The sequence below is a fragment of the Panthera tigris genome, chromosome C1, assembly GCF_018350195.1.
Source record: "Panthera tigris isolate Pti1 chromosome C1, P.tigris_Pti1_mat1.1, whole genome shotgun sequence".
Taxonomy (NCBI): domain Eukaryota; kingdom Metazoa; phylum Chordata; class Mammalia; order Carnivora; family Felidae; genus Panthera; species Panthera tigris.
In genome coordinates this window covers 19,235,252-19,259,754 of record NC_056667.1, presented here as the reverse complement: position 1 = coordinate 19,259,754, position 24,503 = coordinate 19,235,252, and the positions used below count along the sequence as shown (strand labels likewise).

The window sequence follows — 24,503 nt, the reverse complement described above, 5'->3', positions numbered from 1 at the left end:
GGCCCGGCCAGTGCCAGCCCACCCTCAAGGTGCTGCAAGTGGCAGGGAGGGGTCGCTGGGGCTCGTGCTGGGTGCCGCGTGCCGCGGTCTGCTGGGCGAGCCTGGGATGCGGGGTTGCCTTCATGGGCTCCGCACCTGCCCAAGTCCCGGGAGGCTTGGCCTCCCCCTCCCCCGCCCCTCCTCCCCGAGCAGGGCTGCTGCACTGAAAAATCAGCTGCTAGAGACGCCATTTCTGTCCCCACCCTTGTCTGGGCTGGAAGAGCCAATCACTGTCGTGGTGCGGAGCTGCAGGTAGAAACTTCCCCGCGTGGGAGAGCAGATCCGTGCCGCACAGTGAAGCCATTTTCTGGGAGGATTTGGAGTCATTTCCACTCACAGCATAGTCGCCATGCTGGAGAATTTTAGCCATTCCCTCCCCACCCGCCTCCTTACACCAGCCTCTCCTTGATTTTCCGGGGAGAAGTGACAGTGACGATACTGTGTGGTGAAAAGATTGAACTCCGTGGAATCAGGGGGAGTGTGGGGTCGGGTCTTGGCCCTGAACCGTAACCTGCACTGTGACCAGAAGAAAGCAATACAGCCCCAGGCCTGTCTTCTCGTCTATAAACATAAAGTTAGACCATGTCAAGTATTGGTGAGGCTGTGGGGAAGCGGGTTTGTACCCTGTGCTCTAACAATTCTATTTCTTGGTTTCTACGCTAGAGAAATACTTCCACGGGGTGTGTTCGGGCAAGCTGTCCATTGCAGGATCGTATCTAATAACAAAGCACTGAAAACCATTCAATGACCATCAGTAAGGAAAGTATAAATAAAACAGTCTATTTTCATAATCAGTCACTAGATTGCAGTTGGAAGGAATACATTGGATCTATATATGCAGGGACATGGGCAGAGCTCTAAGATATTAAGGCAGAAAGTTGCAGAATAATGCATACAACATAATACCATTTTGCAACATATCAAACACAATTGTGGTATATTCAAACATATATAATGCATTAAAAAAATAAAAATAAAAAGATACACTCCCAGCTCAAAAGAGTGGCTTTCTTGGGGGAGAGGGGCAAGGAGCTGGGATAGCCAGGGGAGGTGAAAGGGAACTTTAGCTTTCCTTGTAACATTCTAATTTTTCCTTTAAAAAAAAAATGACAGTGCATCCATATATTGGCTAAGGAATTTAAAACGATGTAGTCATAAAGAAAACACTGAAAACAAATATGTCAAAATGTAAACAATGGTCAATTCCAGGTGATGGGGAATGGGAATAATTTTGGGGGTTTGTTTTAGTTGTAAAAATTCAGGGAAGGGGTTGAAGAGTGACTGTGTGACCCCTCAAATCCCTCAAGTCAGAGACCCTGCGATCTTGTGATTCTAGGTCAGCATCCCTAAAGTCCTGGTCCCACCCTGAAGGGTTTTCAGGGGCTCTGGTGCTCCTGCCCCGCCCATTCCCAGGCATGGGATCCACTCTCACCCGAAGGCTGGAGCCAGGGAGGAACACTGGCAGTTCACTGCCCTACGGGACTTACTCTCTCATCTGGGCATTTCGTTGCCCTGTTTCCTCTAGAGGCAGATTCTCTCCCATAGCCCTCAGAAGGAGCCAACCCTGACATCACCTTGATTCCAGACTTCTAAGTCCCAGAACTGTGAGACTGCCATTTAAGCCTCCACCCAGCTTGTGGCTCTTCGGTAAGGCAGGTCCCAGGGAAGTAGTAGACCCCACCCATCCTGATTAGCTGGAGGCTGCACTCTCCGGGGACCTGAGTTGGCAGGTGCCCATGCGGGGTGTGGATTTGAGGCAGGGGCAGGAGGAAGACCAAGGAGGAGGAGGCTGCTGTGGGGTCGGCCAAAGCCCGGCAGTGCTGATACTTACTAATCGATGCAAGAGCTTAGTAATAAGCCCGTGAAGGTCTATAAATCAAGCCGAGCTCCAGTAAGGCATCAGCTTGTCTTCCCCTTGTGTATTTTCTCTTGCGCAGCATCCCACCCTCCTCCTGACACCTCAGCCACCCCCACCTCCTGGGCTGGAATTCTACTCGGTCTTCACTTTCACCCGCCTTTCAATGGGTGTGATTGCAGCAGGCTTGATTTCAACTTCCTGTGACAGCTGTAACCTCTGTTCTCACTGAATTGCTAAGACTGCTGATAAATGCCAACTGCTTGGAAGTTTTGTAAGTAACCGGGAACATGTTCCCATGCCAGGCCATGGAGAAATGGGCTATGGAATGGTCCAGAAATTTAATGAATTAAAAGTAACTAGTAACTCCCCTCTGTCTTTAGGTCTACCAATGCCCATTCAAGAAAAACACTAGATCTGGGTGGCTCAGTCGGTTAGGCTTCCAACTTTGGCTCAGGTCATGATCTCACAGCTCGTGAATTCGAGCCCCACGTCAGGCTCTTGTGCTGACAGCTCAGAGCCTGGAGCCTGCTTTGAGTTCTGTGCCTCCCTCTCTCTCAGCCCCTCCTCTGCTCGTCCTCTCTCAAAAATGAACAAACGTTTAAAAAATTTTTTTTAATTTAAGAAAAAAGAAAAAGACTAGATCTTATGAAATGAAAGCCATCCTCCTGGCCCCATGTGGGAGGAACAGTCCCTTTACTTGTCTGAAGCCCCAAAAGCCCAACAGAGAGCCAGTGTGCTCACCATCCCCACATCATCTTTCTTGCTCATCTTTTGATTGTTTGGGAAAAGGTTGGTTAGAAGAAACAATAGAAAGCAATACCCCCTCCCCCCCCCCCCCCCCCCGGCTTCACATTAAAAGACATGTCACTGGCTGAGGGGACATGCTGTGCATACAAACTGGTGTCCTGAATTGGATCCTGGAACACAAAAAGGACCCCGATGGGAAAATGGAGAATCCAATGAAAGCTAGCCACGCAATTGGTAGTATTGTACCGGTGTTAATGTTTTAGTTTGGATAAATGTTCTGTGATTATGTAAGATGTCAATGTTAGAGCAAGCTGGCTGAAGGGTGTATGGGAACTCGGTGTATTTGTTCTTTGCAACTCTCTGGAAATCTGAAATGATTTCAAAAGTAAAGCTTAGGGGCACCCAGGTGGCTCAGTCGGTTAAGCATCTGACTCTTGAATTCAGCTCAGGTCATGATCTCATGGTTCTTGAGATGTGAGCTGTCAGCACAGAGCTTGTGTGGGATTCTCTCTTCCTCTTTCTGTCTGTACCTTCCCTGCATTTGCATGTGCATTCTCTCTCTCTCTCTCTCTCTCTCTCTCAAAATAAACTTAAAAAAAAAAAAAGTAAAAACTTAATCAGGGCACCTGGGTGACTCAGTCAGTTAAGCATCCCCCTTTGGCTCAGGCCATGATCTCATGGTTTGTGAGTTCGAGCCCTGCGTCCAGCTCTTTGCTGACAGCTCAGAGCCTGGAGCCTGCTGCAGATTCTGTCTCCCTCTCTCTCTGACCTTTCCCTTCTCACTCTCTCTCTCTCTCTCTCTCTCTCTCTCAAAAATAAATAAACATTAAAAAATTAATTAAAAAAAGTAAAAACTTAAAAACAAGTAAAAAAATATTTTTTAATGTACTTTTTTAATCGCAAGACTCTAGACCTCAGGATATACTCTCAGTTATACGTCTGATAATCAGCCCTAAATGTTGTTTTGTTTTTTTTAAACATTTTTAAAATTTTATTTATTTATTTATTTATTTTAAGAATTGTTTTTTCAACGTTTATTTATTTTTGAGACAGAGAGAGACAGAGCATGAATGGGGGAGGGTCAGAGAGAAGGAGACACAGAATCTGAAACAGGCTCCAGGCTCCGAGCTGTCAGCCCAGAGCCCGACGCGGGGCTTGAACTCACGGACCGCGAGATCACGACCTGAGCCGAAGTCGGCCGCTTAACCGACTGAGCCACCCAGGCGCCCCGAGCCTTTTAAAATTTTTTAAAATTATTTATTTTTATTTTTGTGAGAGAGAGAAAGAGAGTGAGTTGAGCAGGGGGGTGAGAGAGAGAGAGAGAGAGAGAGAGAGAGAGAGAGAATCCTAAGCAGGCTCCACAAACAGCACAGAACCCTACCTGGGGGTTGATCCCACAACCCTGGAGTCATGACCTGAGCTGAAATCAAGAGTTGGATGCTCAACCGACCGAGCCACTCAGGCACCCCCTTAAGAGTTATTTAGTGGTCAAGAAGACTTCAGCCCAAAGTTTCAATATTTGCTGAGTGTCTATACATGGCACTATAGGAATACCAAGAAAAAATCATATATAATCCTGCCCTCAAGGAACGCGTTCTCTAGTGAGGAGGACAAAGATGTATATGGATAGACTCAATACCAGGCATAGTATGTGGGAGTCCGAGAGATTAATCAAGACCTTGAAGGTGGAGAGAATTTCAATAGGGACAGAAGCCAAGGGATTCAAGGCTGAGGATTAGTGTCAGCAAAACACTGGAACATATTAGATGTATAACTTTTCATGGAGCTGAGAATAGTCCAGTAAAGCGGAGATTTGGAGGGGGGAGAGTGGGAGGGTAGAGGTTTCAGAGACATGGGAGTACATCAGATCAGTAAGGAGGACAAAATTCTTCTCTGTTTTTAAAATATAATAGTATATGTTCACTTGAAGAAGTTTGGAAATTCCAGAATAGTACAAAGAAGAAAACTAAACTCAGTTGTTATTTTACCCTCCAAACAAAAATTTTGGTGCATTTTATTTTGCTCCCACTTGAGTTCATATCGTACACGTGGTCGGGTAGCCTTTGTTTACTCCATTAGCACAATATCACCAGTAGCTTTTCCCCATCTCATTAAAGAAGATTCTTAAAGCATGAGGGGAGTCCACCTGCTTCCTTAGGCAAGAATCCTTCTTGCATTCCCAGCAGCTGTCTGACAAATCTTCATCTGGATACTTCTCATAGCAAGAATCTCCTTCATTCTTACGAGGTCCATTCTGTCATTAGCTAAGTCCTTCCATGCTTCTTAATTGTGCTACCCTCTAACTATCCTTTTTTCAGATGACAGATCTTCATCAAGAACCAAAGAGTCTCAGAGTTTAGTTGATCTTGAGTTAGACTGCAATAACCTCATGGAGGGTCTCAAATGCCATGCCAAGGATAACCCTCGGACTATAAATCTAAGGGAGTCTTAAAAAAAATTCTTTTTTTAGATTTCAGGAATTTTTATGTTTCTTCTCTGAGGTGCCCCAAAGTTTTTTGCTTTTGTTTTTTAACATTTATTCGTTTTGGAGAGACAGAGAGACAGAGCATGAGTGGGGGAGGGGCAGAGAGACAGGGAGACAGAGAGTCCAAAGCAGGGTCCAGGCTCTGAGCTGTCAGCACAGAGCCCGACACGGGCCCTGAACCCACGAACCGTGAGATCATGACCTGAGCCAAAGTTGGATGCTTAACCAACTGAGCCACCCAGGCGCCCAAATGTTCCCCCAAGTTTAATTCATCGAATATTTTCAAGCAGAAAAGTGGCATGATCGGAGCCGTGCTTGATGGTTAAACCTGCAGCCGTCACTTACTGAGGGTTTGTTACGCATCCGACACAAGGCTAGGAACTTTATTTGCATTTAGCATTTCAGGCGGTGGTTCCTGAGAACAACCCTACGAAGTTGGGGCATTCTCCCGATTTCACAGATGATGAGACACGAGCCTAAAAAGGGAGAAGTCATCCGCCCAAGCTCACACAAGTAGTAACTGAACAGTTACCTGCAGCATCACTGAAAACAAACACCAGATTCAAATTCCTGTGGTGACATGAATTAGCTGTGTCACCTTGGGCCAACGTCTAACGTCCTGGGGCCCTTTCTCCTCAGTCGGTCAAGTACTGGAGTTAGCCAGCTAAAACAGTTTAGAGTGATAGCTCAAAGCATAGACTTGGAACCAGGCTGCACAGACTCGGCACTTCTGGGGAGCCTAGGTGGACACGTGATTTAATCTCTGCAGGCCTAGTGCTAACATTTGCCAGACCCAAGGCAGGAGTATAAAAGAGAAGGCCACATACCTTAGGTGTAAGTATTTAAGAGTTATCACTAATTCTTTTTTAATGTATGTTTTACCCCTTTTACCCTGATAAATATACCTCCATAATACTCTAGAATGCCAGGGTTTGAGTTGAGAATTCTTGGATTCCTTGGAGTTCCAGGTCAGAGTGTAACAGAGCCAGCCCCCTTGGCTTCCTTTTCCCAGCTCCTCTTCCTGGCCCTCATGCCCAGGTTCTGTCCATACCCCTTCCATACAGTAGCCAGTCCTGCCTGCACTCAGGCAGGGAAGTTTGCACTTGGGAGGATGGACCAGGGAAGGGGCTGGTGGAGGGGCTGAAAGTGGCCTAAGGCCATTTGGAAAGGGAATTCTAGAGTCCCAGATACTCAGGGTGTGATTTAGAAGGGTTGCCCAGGCTCCAGAGGGGCTCATATCCTTGGCCCCAGGGGACTGCTTGCCTGTGGGAAGGGGCACAGCTGGAGGGTCAGAGTGCGGCCCTTGAACATACAAGGCCTAGGACAAGGACCCTGTTTGACAGGTCTAAGGAAGACATGGTCTCTCTGTGCCTCAGTTTCCTTTAGGGTGACCAACTCATCCAGGTTTGCTTGGGACTTTTCTACCTTTAGCACTAGTAAGTCCTGCATCCCAGAAAAAAACCCTCAGTGCTGGGCAAACTGGGACAGTTAGTCGCCCTTGCTTCCTCAGCTTGATAGTTAGGCTAATACTATTTCATAAGATTGATATAAGGGTTAAGTGAGTTATCACATGGGGAGTGTTTAGACCAGTGTCTGACTCATGGTAAGCATTCTAGAAATATGTAAGCTATCACCATTTTTCCAATTATTTTTATTGTAAGAAAATACACGTAACATTTAAAAAGATGGTAAAAATTTACCATTTTAACCACTGTTAAGTTTTCAATTCAGTGATATTAAATACATCCAGAATGTGCAGCCACTATCTCATCCATCTCCATAACTCTTTTCATCTTGTAAAACTGAAACTCTGTCCCCACTAAACACTAACCCCCTAGTCCCTCTTCTCTAGAAGCCCCAGGGACCATCGTCCTACTTTCTATATCTCTATGATTTTGACTACTCTAAGCTTCTCATGTAGGTGGACTCGTACAGTATTGGTCTTTTTGTGACTGGTTTATTTCACTTAGCTTAATAGCCTCAAGGCTCAAGCATGTTGTAGTGTGTGCCAGAATTTCCTTTTCTTTTTTAAGACCGAATAATATTCCATTGTATGGATAGACCACATTTTGCTTATCTGTGTATCCGTAAATGAACATTCGAGTTTTGCTTTCATGTTTTAGCTATTATGAATCACACTGCTGTGAACATGGGTATACAGATATCCCTTCAAAACCCCGCTTTCAATTACTTTGGGTATATACCAAGCAGGGGAATTGCTGGATCATATGGAAATTCTATTTTTAGTTTTTTGAGGAACATCCATACTGTTTTGGCCATACCATCTGCCATTCCCACCAATAGTGTTCAAGGGTTCCAGTTTTTCCATATCCTCTCTGACACTTGTTATTTTCTGGGGTTTTTTTTGTTTTGTTTTGTTTTTGTTTAATGGACATGAGGTGGTATCTCCTTGTGGTTTTGATTTGCATTCCCCTAATGATTGGTAACACTGAATATCTTTTCATGTGCTTATTGGCCATTTGTATGTCTTCTTTGGAGAAATGTCTATTTAAGGCCTTTGCCCATATTTGGATTAGGTTGTTTCTTCATTGTTGAGTTCTAGGAGCTCTCTCTTGTACTGGATATGAATGCCTTATGAGATATATAATTTGCAATTATTTCCTCCAGTTCTGTGGGTTGCCTTTTTACTCTGTTGATATTCTTTTGATGCACAAAATTTTAAATTTTCGTGAAGTCCAATATTTTTCCTTTGTTGTTGTCCCTTTGGTGTTACATCTAAGAAATCATTGCCAAATCCATGTCACGAAACTTTTTCCCTGTGTTTTCTTCTAAGAGTTTTATAGTTTCGGGTCTTATATTGAGATCTTATATTGAGGTCCATTTTGAGTTGATTTTTGTATATGGCGTGAGGTAGGAGTCCAACTTCATTCTTTTGCATGTGGCTATCCAGTTTTCCCAGCACCATTTGTTGCAAAGACTGTCCTTTCCCCATTGAATGAGTCTTGGCATCCTTGTCAAAAGTCATTTGACCATATATGCAAGGGTTTATTTCTAGACTCTCTATTCTATTTCATTACTCTATATGTCTGTCTCTATGCCAATACCACACCGTTTTGATTCCTGTAACTTTGTAGTAAGTTAATGAAATGAGGCAGTGTGAGTGCGGCAGCTTTGTTCTTCTTGTAGCTATTATCATTTTAAAGGTTCCATTCAACTAGAAAACAGGAAGATTCCATAATGAGGCTTGGGTGAGAAAAAGGGAAGAGTTGAGTCTGACTGAAGTTTGAAACGTGGAGGGTAAGAGGCTAGCAAAGCCACTAACTAACTGGAAAACCATAAGGGTTAGAACACAGAGTGAGAAGACAGGCAGGGGCAGTGATACCTTGGTCATTCCACCCACACATTTAACATGGGTACGCTTTACCATATTTCATGGACTCAAAAATGCCACCGATGGGGCGCCTGGCTGGCTCAGTTGGTGGATCACGTGCCTCTTGATCTCGGGGTTGTGAGTTTGAGCCCCACATTGGGTACGGAGCCTATTTTTAAAAATGCCATTGATTTTAAGACACCGTTATTTTATGTCCCACTAAGAAGATATGCTATCAGTAATTATGACATGCTATTTACTGACCATGAGGCATAACCACTTTCAGAGATACAAAAATGAGCGGGAAAAAATACATTTTCGAATCAATTAAGTAAGATACTTGCCAGGCATTGTGTCAAGCATCGTGGGGGGGGGGGGAGTGGGCTACCACCAAGGAAAAGACTGTCTTCAAAAAGCTTCCAGTCTCACAGTGACACCTGCAGACATTTCTACCACAAGACTGACTGGGAGGAGTACTGCCACGCACGCACCAGAGCTGTTCTGAGATCAGCTGCTGCTTGTCAAGTATTTATAGGAGTTATTAATATAGACAGAATTGACAGTCACGTCTTTCTTGGGATTTCTAGTCCTCCCCCTCCTTTGCCCTGATGCCTGAAATTTCTAGGGACAAAGCCTTTCAAACCATTTTTGAACGAACGGAGGCAATGAATTAAAACACCAAATGGTGAGCGTTGAACCAGCATGACTCCCGTGGAAGGCAGTTCGGCACATCCAAATTACAAAGGCGTTTGCCCTTTGCCCTTGCGATACCACTCTAGGAATACGTCTTCCTGATATACTCACCTATGTGGAAAATGCCATGTATCCAAGGCATTCGTTACAGCAGTGGCTGAAACAGCAAATAATTGGGAATAACCTAAAAGCCATGGATAGGGCACAGGTTACCTAGATTATGGAACATTCATACAGTGGATCCCAGATCAAGGAAATGCGCCTGATGTACGAACAGGGAGAACATCCCTGACGTGTATGTATGGTCAAGTGAAAAAACGCTAAGTGTGGAACAATTGCGGTTGACTACCATTTGTATTATAAGGGGGGAATAAGAATACACATGTACAAACTTGTTGAAGAGACTCTAGGATACATGGGAAACTGACAACAGTGGTTATGGTTGGGGAGGGTTGGTGAATTTGGCAGATGGGGACAGGGAAGGGAGGAGGACTTTTTTACTTTTTTTTTTTTTTAATGTTTATTTATTTTTGAGACAGAGAGAGACAGAGCATGAATGCGGGAGGGTCAGAGAGAGAGAGGGAGACACAGAATCTGAAACAGGCTCCAGGCTCTGCACTGTCAGCACAGAGCCCGACGCGGGGCTCGAACTCACGGATGTGAGATCATGACCTGGGCCGAAGTCGGACGCTTAACCGACTGAGACACCCAGGCGCCCGAATTTCTAAACCACATGTATGGGTTGTCCAAAATGTGAAATTAATTGAATTTTTTAAAACACCACATAGGAAGAGTTAACCCAGTAACTGATTCCCGCCAAAGGGTGGGAATTCATTCATTCATCCATTCATTCACTCATTCCATAACCTATAGTAATCAAGAAATTTCTCTAGCATTAACACTTAACATGTGCCAGGCATCATGCTACATGCCTTCACGTACTTTATTTCATTCAGTCCTCACCACTCCTATATGGTACAGGTGTCTAGCATTACGGAAGAGGAAGCTGAAGATGACAGAGGCTGTTCTTGCCTAAAGCCAACAGTGAGCATCCAGATCCCAGCATCCTGGGCCAGGCCCAGTTCTGTGCACAAGGGATGACAAGACAAAGGCACAACCCTGCCCTCTTGGACTTGATAGTCTAATGAGGGAGACAGGCATGTCAAATGGCAGATTCACAGGCAGGGCTTGAACAGGGGAGGGAGGGTTAGAGCACAGTGCCTAAGGATAAGGGGACAAAAGGAACAGAGAAGCTGGGGACAAGGAGAAAACCTCTCCCACAATGCCCTTTTGCCAAGGACAGGCCCTGTAAGCAGCGCTGGAACCCGGCGGCGCCCGAGTGAGAGGCCACCTCTGTAGCCTCAGAACCAACAATGAACAAAGGCTGCGGTGCTGTGTAAGAACAGAGGAGATCTGACAACGGCCCGGCTCGTTTGATCCGTGTAGACATCCCATCTAGACTTTGAAGCCTGAAGTGCTCTCCTTTAGCTGTCTACGCAGATCAAATAAGCTGGATGGCTGCCATATCTCAACTTCACTTTCTGCTAATCCATAGTCACAGCCAGCTAGCTCCCCAGCAATCCGACCGAACCATCTGAGCAGAGGCAAAAATAATTCTCATGGGCAAAGACAGACAGCTCCAAGATGCGAACATTAACTCCTTGCTACCGCTTCAGGAGGGAGTGGCTTTTGAAGTTAGTTTTAGCAAGCTTGCAAGAAAGGAGCTTCTGCCCCTCTCCAAAGTGAAGGGGCAAAGCTGTTTTCTCTCCTTAGGCTTGAAAGTCCTTCCTATTTCAGGGCTCACGTTTGCACACCCATAGGAGTTGACAATTAACAGCTGTGGTCTGGATCTCAGAAAAGCAGCCCCACCTAAGAAACAGGGATCATCTCACCACACAAACACCTTTTTATTCACAGGATCATTAAAAGGACAACCGTACCCCCGCCCCCTCAGTCCTCAAGCTGTAGTGAGGAGCTCAGGAAATCCTTGCCACAGAGATGGTGGCAGGGCTAGGCATCTAACAACAAACCCACAAGCTGAGTAGCATCGTTACAAAAGATTAAAAAATCTACATGAGTTCTAACATCTTCGTTCCTAGCTGTGGTTTCCATGGAAATAGACATCTGCTCTAGGGAGAAAGCAAAGGTGGGGGGAAGCAGTATAAGTGCTTTAAAATAATCTGTGTTTTGAAAGATTTTTTTTTCCTGTCACAACATTAATAGTCAGAAGCGTAAGATTTTTGCATGGCAGTTTCTTATATTAAAAGAAAAAATGCATCAAATGGGTGGGACCTTCCTCTGCAAACCTCCAGTTCAAGTACAAAGACTTCATGAAAGGCTGGTTCCGGGGGATAATAGACCTCTTGGCCTTGGGTTCTGTGCTTATTTGTGTTGCCTGCCAATCTGTCACTTTTCAGTGCCGTCTTATCCCCACCCCTCTCCAGCCTTTCTAACGATTTTTGAGATTTCACTCAGAAAACTGACAGATGGAAACACCTGGCCGTTTTGTGGCTAAGTTTGGTCTGAGAGGGAGAAGCCTTTCAGGGCTTAGAATCTGAATTATTCCTGTTCCTGCTCACATGCTAAGGGAAAACCACTTAGATTGGGGGCGGGGGAGAGGCTGACCCCACACAAGGGCGATTGTTGGAGAAAATGCCACAACAAGCATATTTCAGCCAACAGCGAATTGCTAATTGTTTGCTTTGTGTGGGGTGTCTGCTGCCTGTATGATCTAGTTTTCCTTGTCTCAGGCACCTATTGTATTTATCTCTGGTACATCCCTAGGGACTAGCTGGACATGGAGAGTCTTTCAAAATTAGGGCTGTTGTTTCAGCAGTTAGTCATTTTCGTTTCTTGGTATGGGAAAACTGAACCCATGGATTCATGAAATGAAGGTGTCCTTCTGCCCAATGAGGATCGCAAAGCAGACACGTTGGTGTTATGACCACCAGCCGAATCCCAAAGACACAGCCTTGGTCTGGGGAACGGGAGGAGGGATCTGGAAACCACGTTCATTTTATTTTCCTTCTGGCCTTTTTGTGGGAGGAGGGAGGCCAGTCATTCTAAGATAGCTCCGGTCAATTTCCTTTGTAGCTCTGCTGTACTTCTCATCTAACCAGGCCAGGAGGAACCGTGACCTTGTGGCTCCCCCTTTTGTTTTGATTGTTTAAAAGGGCCCAGCACTGCACTGGGGAGCACGTGCTCCAAGAACAAAAGCAACACTTAACTGCAGTCTGTGTAGTCTAGAACTGCTTTTGCTCTTCCTTCCCTATCATCAGGCAAAAGGCTAGGCTGAACAGATGGAGTCTGCATTTAAGCAAAGGAGATCAAATTCCAGAGCCTCACGCCTTTCCCCCACTGTTCTCTGGTCACCAGCTCCAGGACCCGAGCTTGGTAGGGAGAAGGCACACGGTGAGGAAGGGCCACGCCCAGGACCTGTTAACTGAGTGGGTAAGGGATTATGATGATGTCACAATGCAGGTTACATGCGGGTTTCGAGGTAGGGCGCTGGGTTGCAGAGGGCCTTACAAGGGCAGAGAGTGGCACTGTCCTGTAACAAGGGCTTGGGCGTCTTAGGTGGCAGCAGGGGGTGTAGCACCGGAGAGGCCCTTCGCTGTCCGAGCGTTGCCCTTGGGGCGATGCGGGGCACGTGGCTCAACAGAGGCGGAGTCCAGTCGGCCACCCTCTGAGAGGTACAGAGGGACCCCGCCCCGCCCGGCCCCGCCCTTTTCCTAGAGATTGGAGGGCTGGTTCAGACCCAGGCTAGGGGCCATCGTATAACCCTCTTCCAAGGCCAGACAACCGCCCCGTCCCCCTGCACACACCGGGGAGACCCCCAAACGCGGCCAACCCCTCGCATTGTCCGCCTACCCGGCCAGCCTGAACTACACTTCCCGAGGTGCTTGGGGGTCCCGGGGGGCGGGGCCACTGGGCTGGGGGGGAGGGGTCGGCACGTGCCGCGGCTCTCAGCCAATAGGAAGCCCGGTCGGGAGGTCACGTGCCGCTGTTTGGCGCTTTTGTGCGCGCCCGGGTCTGTTGGTGCTCAGAGTGTGGCCAGGCGGCTCGGACCGAGCAGGTGGGTGCGGGGCTCTTGGAGGAGGCGGCGGGAGGCTAGGGGCCAGCGAGAGGGACGCGGCCGGCGGGAGGGGCCGGGCCATGGCAGCGGCCCCCTGCTGGAGGGCGGCGGGCGTGGCCGCGGGCCCCAAGAGGGGCTGGCGGGCGGGGGTCGCTCCGCTTTGTGTGTGGCTCGGGCGGAGTCTCGGCTTTGTCCCCGCTCCCTGGGGGCGCGGCTATCGTGGGGAGGGGGCGCGGCCAGCTGGGCAAGTCTTTGGTGTTAGCCCGGGGTGCAGTCGTGGAGACAATAGGGGGCGTGGGCCTTCGTTTGCCTCCTTCCTTCCTTCTGCAGTCGCGGCCCCACTGGGGTCCCCATTGTTTGAAGGGGCGGGGCGGCTCTAGGGAGCAGCGGTTTTAGGGCCAGACTGCCGGCGACTAGGGCCTCATCCCCTCCCCGCTGTCGCCCTCGCCCAGTGACTAGGGCCGAGCCGGAGAGGCTGACACCCCACGAGAGCAATCCTGTTCTCGCGGCGAGGGGCACAGACAACTAGGCTGGAGGCAGGTTGGGAGGGAGTGAAGGGAGGAGGTGGCGGGCCGATGGCGGGGCTATCCCACGGCCAGTTCCCCGGGCCTGCCCCACCCGCCGAGCTGCTGCAGGGGTGGGGGTGGCCTCGAGATGTTTTTGGCGGGAGTTGGGGGGGGGGGTTCGTCAGCGCGGGGCTAGCCCGGGAAGGGCGGAGTTACCCAGATAGGACCGTTAGCCCCGCCCATCCCTCCCCTTCCCACGCGCGCGGGCTCCGGGGTGTTGTGAGTTCGGGGAGATTCGAAAAGGCGCGGGGAGGAAGGGGGCGGGGCCAGGGGCCGGAGCGCAGGGCGTGCTCTGATTGGCCGGGGGCGGCCACCCGCTTTTCCTCGCTTTGACCGGGGCCACGCCCATCCTGGGTCCGGTGCTGCGTCTCATGCTCTGCCGGGGTTAGACCGTTTCGTTGCCTCGGATTTTAATTTCCAGCTGTTGGGATCTGTAATCTTATGTCTTCTTACCAGGCTGGGGTCTACAAGGATAATGACCTTAAAAAAATCAAGGGGGGGGGGGAATGTAGAATTTTTCATGATATAAGGCAGCAAATACTACAACCTAAAGCCTAGAGGTTCATAAAACTGATTAATTTTGCCCGCTGTTGGATAAGGAGCTTAGGCCCCAAGAACAATAGGAGTTCAACATTATTGGTTAATATTAGCTTGGGCGTTTTGTTTTCCACCATGGCAGACACAGACAAAGCAGGGGTGGGTATTTCATTTGCACAATGAGTTGTAGGCAGTATTAAGATGGCTCCGGTCTCACTGTTGAGTTGAATCTGGAATATCTTCTCGCTGATTCCGGGGGGCGTGGGGGGGGGTATTTTAGAGTTTATAGGAGAAAAATATATATTGTGACTTAACCTTGTCTAAATTTTAAAATCGCGGGGATGTTTTTTGAACAGGCAAGCTCAGTTGACTTGATTTTCTGAAACCAATGTTCTATTTAGTTCAAATTTACCAATGTTTCAGTATTTTCTAGATTTTTATGATTTTCTAGTTAATGATGTCTTATTTAATTCCACAGTAGTGATTTTTCTGACACTGATTTATGTGGATGTTATTTGAGGTCCCTTTGGATCAATGACCTAGAAATGCAAAGAAATTGATTGCATGCTTTTAAAAATCGTTTTCAGGGTTTTCCTTGCCAGTGGATTGTGTAGAATACACTGCCAGTCTCTTGTCTTCTGTTCACCATGGCTTCTTCTGGTAGGTAATCTGTTTGGAAAAGCTGAATACTGATGGGTTTAGGATTTTATAATAGGAGATGGATTCAGGCCTCAAGCCATTAATTTGGCAGTTGTGTTTTGGTCTTATAAATAAAAACCCATTTTATAAATCGGAGAATAAAGAAGAAAAAATATCACTTGAATATACTGAGAGCTTGTAATTGTTTCACCATTTGATGATTTGGCTTGGTCTAGAGCAAAATTGTGGAGTTTTGCACAAGTCTTTCTTTTATTATGAAAGTGATTGTCAAGCACTGATATCTCAGAATGGTATTTATTAATCCAAAAATACTGAGCTTTGGTTTTCTGAGAGGTGGTGTTTACGTAATTTCTTGCCTGCAAACGGAAGCTTCATCAGCCCTAAATCTTTTCATTAAATTGATTTAGTTTTTAGAAAATTACAGGATAGTTTATTAGAATAGGAAAACCCCATGTTTCTGAATACGTTATAAATATGATCAAATCCAGATATCCAGGTGAAAGAACTGGAGAAGCGTGCCTCAGGCCAGGCTTTTGAGCTGATTCTCAGCCCTCGATCAAAAGAATCCGTCCCAGAATTCCCTCTTTCCCCTCCAAAGAAGAAGGATCTTTCCCTGGAGGAAATTCAGAAGAAATTAGAAGCGGCAGAAGAAAGACGCAAGGTAAACATCACAATTCACAGAGAACAGGGTATTTATTTATGTAATGTGGCAAATCAGTTTTATTTCCATAACAGGAGAAAAACAGTTGTAGCTAGATGTGATTATTACACATCTGTGTAATTACACACTGTGTAAATTACATATGCCAGGAAGAAGAAAAGGCCAGGCATCACTTACCGAACTCCTATTATGTACCAAGTCCTTTACTTCTATTTTTCTTTAATACAATGACCCTAAAGGGTAGATGTCTGAGATACTGAAAGGAGAAAATGGTCTTGGGAATGTTGTCATTTTCCCATGTCCTGTAGCTAGTGAGTATCGTAGCCAGAATTCAAGCCTCTGTTTGTCTGAAACCAAAGTTCCTGCTTCTCTCATGCTTTCTCTTTGAAAAATAGATTTGTTGGTGCATGATTTCTTTTTCTTTCCCTTTTTTGGGGGAGGGAATTAGTTCGGTGTGGTTTGTGTGTGTTGTGTCTGTGGGTTTTTTTGTTTTGTTTTGCTTTTTGAGAGCTGTACAATAAAAACATTTTAGATTGCTGGTAACGCGATTGTGTTGCTCCACTGGCATGATGATATTAGGGCAGTTTTTCTCTTACCTAAGCAATTCTGTAAAGTATCCATTTTCAAAAACAAATCCGAAGAATCAACAAGTATGGAAATGCTTGTTATAGAAAAATTGAGAATCACAAAAGTTTATGCATAGAAAATTAAAAATATTCGTTATCCTACTTCCCAGAAATAACCATTGTTAACGTTTTGGTGCATTTCCTTCCATCCAATATTATTCTTTTCATGAAGAACTTTATATATAAATTCCCATTTCATTCCCTTCCAACAACCCTGATTGAGGTGAGTGGGTTTAATTTTAAAATTAGGGAGGGGCGCCTGGCTGGCTCAGTCAGTACGGCATGTGGCTCTTGATCTTGGGGTGGTGAGTTCAAGCCCCGTGTTGGGTGTAGAGTTTATTTAATGAAAAAAAAAATTTTTTTTTTAATTAGGGAAAGTAGGCACAAGAAGGTGAAGCGGTAACCTGCCCCTGACCAACACAGTTAATGCAATTTGAAGTCTAACACATCTAACCACATACACACATACACAGGCCCCTGTTTAAGCTGCTGTAAGATGCACCATGGACATTTCAGTGCTACATGTCATGTGTATGTGCACTGACCCACGGTCAACCCTGCGCGTGATTCATTTCTCCAGGAAGAGTGGCAGTGTGTGCAAGGCTGGGTCCTCTCTACCTGTTTCTCTGTGCAGATAGAGTTCGTATGGAGGTTCATGGAGTTTTTGAGTTTGTGGAGGAGATGCGGCCAGTAGCTGGACAAAAAAAATTAAGGAGTCGACCCCAGCCCTGTCGTCAGTAGCTTGTGCTTTTCTGCAGTAACTGCCTAAATGTAGCGACACTTCCCCTGACTGGGGTTTTGCAGAAGAGAACCAGTGGCAGGTGCTCTTCGGTTTTTGCGCAAGTCAGTGATACTTCCAAGCACATCAGAATCTATTTGGTAACAAGCCATTCCGAGTCTGTTGAAGGAGGCACACTGGTAACAGAGCTCCAGTGGTCTGGAAGTGAATGCAGCTTCTAAAGAGAAAAGCTGATAAGTTTTTCCTCGAAACAGAACTCTCTCTGGTAATCTGGGCTCTTAGTCTTAAATTCCCTATCATTCATAGATTTTCTTTTTATCGATATGGTTGCATTTTTTCATAATAAGCTAATTTTCTTTGGGTGGACTTTCAAGTTCAAGAGCCAGATTCTTTACAGTACAGCTCCTTTGTCGCGTGCACATCGCTCAAGTCCTCTTGCTACCATTAAGCAGTAAATCTTACAGGGATTCCCTTAAAGAACAGTAGTGCAAGACTCTGAACCAGCCTGGGCAGTTTTCCAAAGTAAATACAAATACCAGAAAAACAGTATGGTTTTCACCGTATTTTGAGACAGATAATTCAGGCCCTTGACTTAGGTGTTATTTAAGGAGACTTCATTTTCTGTCTCTCTTCAGTCCTCCCGATTAATCATTTCTTTTGTCATTGTACCTAATGCTAAATAAACGTCCGAGAGTCTAGCCTCTTAACACATTTTTCAGTCCCACGAAGCCGAGGTCTTGAAGCAGCTTGCTGAGAAGCGGGAGCATGAGAAAGAAGTGCTTCAGAAAGCGATCGAGGAGAACAACAACTTCAGTAAAATGGCGGAAGAAAAGCTGACCCACAAAATGGAAGCCAACAAAGAGAACCGAGAGGCACAGATGGCTGCCAAACTGGAGCGCTTGCGGGAGAAGGTTGGTGTCCCAGCCTGGCTTTGAGAGGGTCAAGAGCTTGAAGTCTGCCCCAATGAGGTGGCCTGAACTAATGGCCTCGATCTAGGTGGTTGGTGTCTTTGTCACCAGTTTCAGGCCCTGACACATTAAATGACAGGTATCTTATTTTAGAATAAGGTGGAGCAGAGCTCCCGGCTGGCTCAGTCAGTGGAGCGTGCGATTTTTCTTGCTCTCGGGGTCGTGGTTCAGGCTCCACGTTGAATGGAGAGGTGACTTAAAATATAAAATCTTTAAAAAATATATGAAAATGAAATAAGACAGACTATGCAATAATTTCCAGAATAGTTGTACATTCTGTGGAAGAGTCGTAGGAGGCTCAGTCAGTAGGTTCCCCGAGTGACCCAAGGAAGTTGGAAGATCATGTTTAGAATTCTAAGTATGCGATGTGATTCCCACTGATCTATAATACGCGCCCTGATGCTGCCGTTGGGACTCTCGGGGTGAGCGCCTTGGCAGGCTTTCGAATTAGACTGATGACGAATGCCGTTTCTTCACAGGACAAGCACATTGAAGAAGTACGGAAGAACAAAGAGTCCAAAGACCCTGCTGATGAAACTGAAGCCGACTAATTTGTTCTGAGAACTGACTTTCTCCCCTTCCCCTTCCCAAATATCCAAAGACTGTACTGGCCAGTGTCATTTTATTTTTGCCCTCCTGACAAATATTCTAGAAGCTGATGTAGGACTGTATAGGTAGACCCAGACTGTATGATGTTGTTTTAGGGGCTAAAGGGGAGAAACTGAAAGTGTTTTACTCTTTTTCTAAAGTGTTGAAGTCTTTCTAATGTAGCTATTTTTCTCGTTGCATCTTTTCTACTTCAGCACACCTGGTGTGCTGGGTTAATGGCTAGTACTGTATTGGCTCTGTGAAAACCTGTTTGTGAAAAGAGTATGTAGTGGCTTCTTTCAAACTGTTAGATGCTGAATATCTGTTCACTTTTAAATCCCAATTCTGTCCCGATCTTCCCAGATGCTACTGTACTTGAATGGTTAATAAAACTGCACAGTGCTGTTGGTGGCAGTGACTTCTTTCTCTACAGGTAATAAACCGTGACGTGTTAGAGGCCCTCCTCGTTGCTGTTTGTTCCAGACGGGGCCTCTGGCCTCCAGAAACACCCAGTGCACACATCACCGAAAGTTCTCTGCCCCAGAGTGGTCCTGCTTTGTCTTCTTCCACAATCCTCACTGTGTTTTGATGCCCCGCCCAGATCAGCTGTCCCGATGGTCTTTCAGATGTTTATTCACAAACAAGCTTATTTTTGTTCCCATGTCCCTGTTAAAAAGGCAGATTAAGGCATGGGCTTCGTGGGCTTTCTAGAGAAGGCTTCAGAGGAAATCTGGAGATCCTAGTTCGAGGTATTTGACAGTGTATTTGCTTTATGTTACCAGTGGGGTGGGGATGTGCCCTCCAGTGCTTTACTGCCGAAGAAGCCATGACTCCAAAGTGGGAATATTCGTCCAATCCTCTGCGCCCATGTAGCAACCTTCTGGGAAGAGGTTAAAGGGAGCCTTATTTTCTAGAGTAACGTTTGATCTGGGTGGTTAAGGTTCGCAATCTACTTCATCTTGTATCCAGAGGTTATATTCACCATTGTCAGAGCTTTGCTTGTCAATTCAGGGAAAGCCTTTGGCAGCTTTCCCTGGTGCTATTCGGGAAATGGCCTTAATTGCCTAGGATTATTTGCTTCGACATCTGTATAAAAGCCCTTGGAAGCCACGCATCTGTAGTGAGAGGTGAGACAGTGCCGGTGGCCAGACTGCAGGAGGGTCTGCTGGTTGCCTCGCACGTGCTTCCTTGGCTCTGGCTTTATCAACCGGAGGCCGGTGAGTGAGCCAAGTTTATACTCAAATTGGGAAGGATTATGAGCATTTGTGATGCCTTGAATTGGCTTCCAGATTTACTTAGACCAAGATGATCAGTTGTTCTGGGGGAAAAAGCTGAATTTAAAGGGTTATGGCCACGTGGGGCAACACAGGAACAAGATCAAGTGGAGTTTAGTAGAACGATAGTTCAGACGATAGGACAAAGTGAGGCTTGTGCAGGGACTCAGCGTCGTTCAGCCTCAGCCTCTGGCACGGAGCAGTTAGAGGTTGGCACGGGTGACCTGGTGCCTGGAGGGATCTTTTAGATGCCGGTTTTGCGTAACTGGGACATAAAGACCGTGTGAAGATAGAAATTTGTGTTGACACTCGGCATCCTACAGATGGCAGTGAACTTCGTGTTCATATAAGACCCGTAGGGAAGGGAGCAGAGCTTAGGAAATAGCCTGAAAAGAGTCCAGATGGGCTGAGGGAGGACACCCCAGTTAGTTCCCACCAACCCCGTGGTGGCTCTGACTTTCTACCACAGTGGTCCTGAGTTCCCACCTCGTGACAGTGATGCGTCACAAGGAACTGAAGGCCTGATGCTTCTTACCATGACCTCAAAAAATCCTGGCTTTCTGGTTCACCTCTGACCTTCGGAGAGGCACTTAGCCCTGGGCCTCAGTTTTCTCCTAAAATAAATACAAAATAAAAATACATTAAAAAAATAAAAATCAAATTAAAATGAGAAGCCTGAGCTAGGCTAGTGAAATCTCTTTTCATTCAAATTCTAGGCCTACAACTTGGAGGGAAGGAGCAGTGGGTGCCTGTGAGTGGGGAGTGCCTGAGCACTTCCCCAGCCTCTATCCTGTCTTCCAGTGCCCATCCCCCAGTGGGGCCGCCTCCCCTGACAGCACACCAGGCCAGGCGGTGTGACCTCAGCCTGGGGGCTGTCATCAAGGAGCACACTCCATTCCTTTTAGCTTGAGTGGAAACTGAAGCTTGTCTCTTCCTCCTGGGACCTTTGTGCTTAGACATGGGATGGGCAGGCCTTGGTGGAAAAGAGATATTTGAGGGGCGCCTGGGTGGCTCAGTCGGTTAAGCGTCTGACCTCGGCTCAGGTCATGATCTCGCCATTTGTGAGTTTAAGCCCCGCGTCCGGCTCTGTGCTGACAGCTCAGGGCCTGGAACCTGCTTTGGATTCTGTGTCTCCCTCTCTCTCTCTGCCCCTCCCCTGCTCACGCTCTCTCTCTCTCTCTGTCTCTTGATAATAAATAAATGTTAAAGGAAAAAAAAGGAGCTTTCCCCAGGGGCGCCTGTGTGGCTCAGTTGGTTAAGCAGCCGACTTTGGTTCAGGTCATGATCTCCTGGTTCATGAATTAAAGCCCTGTATCAGGCTGTGTGCTGACAGTGCAGAGCCTGCCTGCTTCAGATCCTCTGCCCCTTTGTCTCTGCACCTCCCCCACGTGCTCCTGCTCTCATGCTCTCTCTCTCCCTTTCAAAATAAACTGAAAGAAAGAAAGAAAGAAAGAAAGAAAGAAAGAAAGAAAGAAAGAAAGAAAGAAAGAAAGAAAGAAAGAAAGAAAGAAAAGGAAGAAAGAAAGAAAGAAAAAGAAAGAAAGAAAGAAAGAAAGAAAAAGAAAGAAAAAGGAGCTTTCCCTTTGGGCGGAAGGTTGGATTAGGTGCCCAGGAAGTTCGAACCATGTTTTGACCACTGAGGTTTCTCCCCACTGAGCTGAAGTTCAAGGCCCCAGAAACACTGCTGACACTTCAGTCCCTTGCCATTTGCCTCCTGCCTCTTGGGCTGGGTCATTCAGAAGGTCCAAAGGGCCCTGTGACTGAGACCTCGGCCCGCCGAAGCTGGTATTCTGCACTGAAGGGGCATGGGGAAGATTTTCTGCCTTGGTTTATACATGCCCCCAGATTTTTAAAGCTTAGTTAAGGGTCTGAGGAGCTCAAAATGCAGCAGCCTCAGTGGAGGGGGCTGTCGCCCATAGCTGGAAAGGCCCAGTTTTCTCCCGGTATGGTCAAGAGCAGTACCTTCCCTGTCCTTGGGCACCAGATCCTACTGTGAAGTGGACAGAGAGGGTAAGAAACAGAGGCAGAATAGCCAGATGCCCATGGCCACCACCTTAGCAGAATGGCGGTTACCAGGCGACTGAGCCTCTGTATGTACAGGAGGCCTCCCACTGCCCTTGCTGGCAGGAAGCCCCAACATCACTGGGGGGGGGGGGGGATTCCCTGCCACACCTAGGCCCCCCTCTTGTGTGCAGCAGCTTATTATTTGCCTGATCTCAGTGAGTCCCCAGAACAACCCTATGACATTATCTTACCCACTTTACAGGCAAGAAATGAGGCAACTGAGACTCAGATCAGGTGATTTGCCAAAGTGACATACCTAAGGGTGTGGGGTCAGGAATCAAACCCTAACTTTTAACCCCCAGCTCTAGTGCAGCACCTTACATATCACAAATGAATTATTAGGCAATTATTTGTTTCGAGTATGTCTCCCCAGCTAGAATGAAGGGTCGCAGAGAGCAGGAACTGTGCCTGTCACATTCACCGCTGGATCTCTGGCTCTGAGACTGGCATACAGTAGGAGGTTAATAAATCTGTGCTGAATCAAATCATGATGAGTGGACCAGTGACTCTTATGGTCCACCTCGGGGCACTTGCTTTGTCCTCTTCTTGTGTGGACCCCATGGGAAGTCATTCCGTTTTCTAGAAGCACAAGATGGCTCTGCCCTGGTTTGCAGATCGGCCTCGGAGGTGCCCTACACTTAATGGCATCCTTTCAGATCCAAAGGCACAAACCCGTGGCCTGCAGTCAGAATCATCGGTCTGCAGGCAGGTTGTGTTCAGCATGTGCTGCTTAAATTTTTGAATGAGTTGACAATTAATTCCACTAGAAAATTTGATTTCAGGCTTATCTTGAAAAACCTGGAAGATCTGGCAACCCTGGGCTCACAGTCCCGCCCAGACACAGTCGGCAGGCTCTGGGCAGCTGCTGCCACCTTGAGGTGGGATGTGCGCACTACAGCAATCGGTCCTCTGGCCCGCCACTTCTGTCCTTGACCGGACCCAGGGCCCTGCTGTAGGCCTGCCTTTGCTGTCCCTGACACAGATGACAGCAACTCCATCTGTCAGCCAAACTTTTTTTTTTGTAGGTCAAAGGTCCAATCGGTACAAAAGGAAATACAATAAAAAGTGACTCCCCTCCCTCTGATGTCCCCTGGCTCTGTCCCCTGAGGCCACAGGTCCCTAACTGTCCCACAGACATGCTGCAGTTCCCTTAGCACAGTCTCCAAATGCTTGCGGGCACCTCTTAGGGGCCAGACACCAGCTGGGCAGCAGAGTCACATGACAAATTTTCAAAATAGACTCTGGGACCCTTCGGAGGTAGAATTTCTAAAATTGGAGTCTAGGTGTCTAGATTTTTTTTTTAATTGTTTTTTTAATGTTTATTTTTGAGAGACAGAGAGACAGAGCACGAGCTGGGGAGGGCAGAGAGAGAGGGAGACACAGAATCCGGAGCAGGCTCCAGGCTCGGAGCTGTCAACACAGAGCCCGACGTGGGGCTCGAACTCACGAACCGTGAGATCATGACCTGAGCCGAAGTCGGATGCTTAACCGACTGAGCCATCCAGGCGCCCCTAGATTTTTTTTTTTTTTAGAACCCACAATGTTTTCTGTTGCTCAGCAAGACAGAGACCACCGTACTCAAGGTGTACCATCCCTAAAACAGTTCCCACTCTCCAGTCCCCCAAAGTCTGGCAGAGATGGGCCCAGAGCTACAGCCATCGAGGCCACTGCTCACTTGTGCAGACTGTACCCTGCCTGGGGGCACTCAGCCGGGGCCTGAAATCTGGCCAGACCTTCACACCAGGCCACGTTACACCACCGCCCTCCCAACCCACAGAGGAGCGGCACCTCTTCTGAATTTACCATGTCAACCATTCAATGCAAATCCAGGGAGACCTGCGCTATGCAGATGGGGGGTCCTCAGTGCAGCTGTAGGCCCAGGATGACTTCCTGTAAGAGGTGAGGCTTGGGCCACGTTTGGTCTAGGGGTTAAAAGGAAAGAAGGCACTCTTCTACTCTGTACTTCCCTCACCCCGTTCCCCACCCCAACCCACAGCTGCCTGTGTGTATCAGGGGCCACTGATAGGGAGATCTTAATAACAGTGTACAACCAGAAGGCCCTGGGAGACCGACTAAGGTATAAGGAGGGCTCCAGCCATAAGTCAGACCAGCATGCTTGGCCTAAGGCTGCTCGGGGTTAGGTGGCTTGGTATCCAGAAGTGCTTGCTTGAGGAAGCAGGGATGTGGGAGGCTTGTTCCCTCCCGCCACAGGCCACCCTTCTCTACGGCCTCAATCAGCGCTATCAAGGAGTGGCCCTCGGACCACTGCCAGGCCACAGGCTGCTACTGGGCTGCAATGAGATAATACAGACATTGAAAGTAAGCATTTCGAAACTTTTATGACAATTTTACAATGTCAGTCGAAGACTATTAAAGTTGAGGCTGGTATTTTGCATCTTTTTTTACTGTATCTAAAAAAATTGTAAAATCTACATAACATAAAATGTGCCATTGTAACCATTTTTAAGTGTACAATTCAGGGGCATTAACACATTCACAATGTTATGTAACCATTGCCACTGTCTAGTATCTTTCTTTACTGTTACAAAAGTGTGAGTTTTCTGCAGATAAAAATTTTTTTTTTTTTTTTTT

The 24,503-nt window shown here is 47.0% G+C and overlaps 2 protein-coding genes across 6 annotated transcripts in view; both read left to right on the top strand.

Annotated features, from left to right (window-relative positions):
• The window catches only part of PAFAH2 (platelet activating factor acetylhydrolase 2), a 64,139-nt gene extending 63,255 nt beyond the window's left edge, over positions 1–884 (top strand). The window contains exon 13 of the mRNA XM_042996198.1: positions 703–884. The gene's annotated coding sequence lies outside the window, so the exon portion shown is untranslated. The remainder of the gene's footprint in view (positions 1–702) is intronic.
• An 11,808-nt stretch (positions 885–12,692) lies between these two features.
• Positions 12,693–18,980, top strand: STMN1 (stathmin 1). 5 transcript variants are annotated; one of them, XM_042996600.1, is made up of 5 exons: positions 12,693–12,845; positions 14,919–14,991; positions 15,480–15,652; positions 17,737–17,928; positions 18,465–18,980. In XM_042996600.1, exons 2-5 carry the CDS (start codon positions 14,979–14,981, stop codon positions 18,534–18,536), a joined length of 450 nt encoding a protein of 149 aa, XP_042852534.1. In that variant the 5' UTR covers positions 12,693–12,845; positions 14,919–14,978; the 3' UTR covers positions 18,537–18,980. The 5 variants fall into 5 exon arrangements, with proteins under 5 accessions (XP_042852534.1, XP_042852536.1, XP_042852533.1 ...); XM_042996602.1 differs by lacking the exon at positions 12,693–12,845 and adding an exon at positions 13,031–13,051; XM_042996599.1 differs by lacking the exon at positions 12,693–12,845 and adding an exon at positions 13,133–13,228.
• Positions 18,981–24,503: the final 5,523 nt, after the last annotated feature.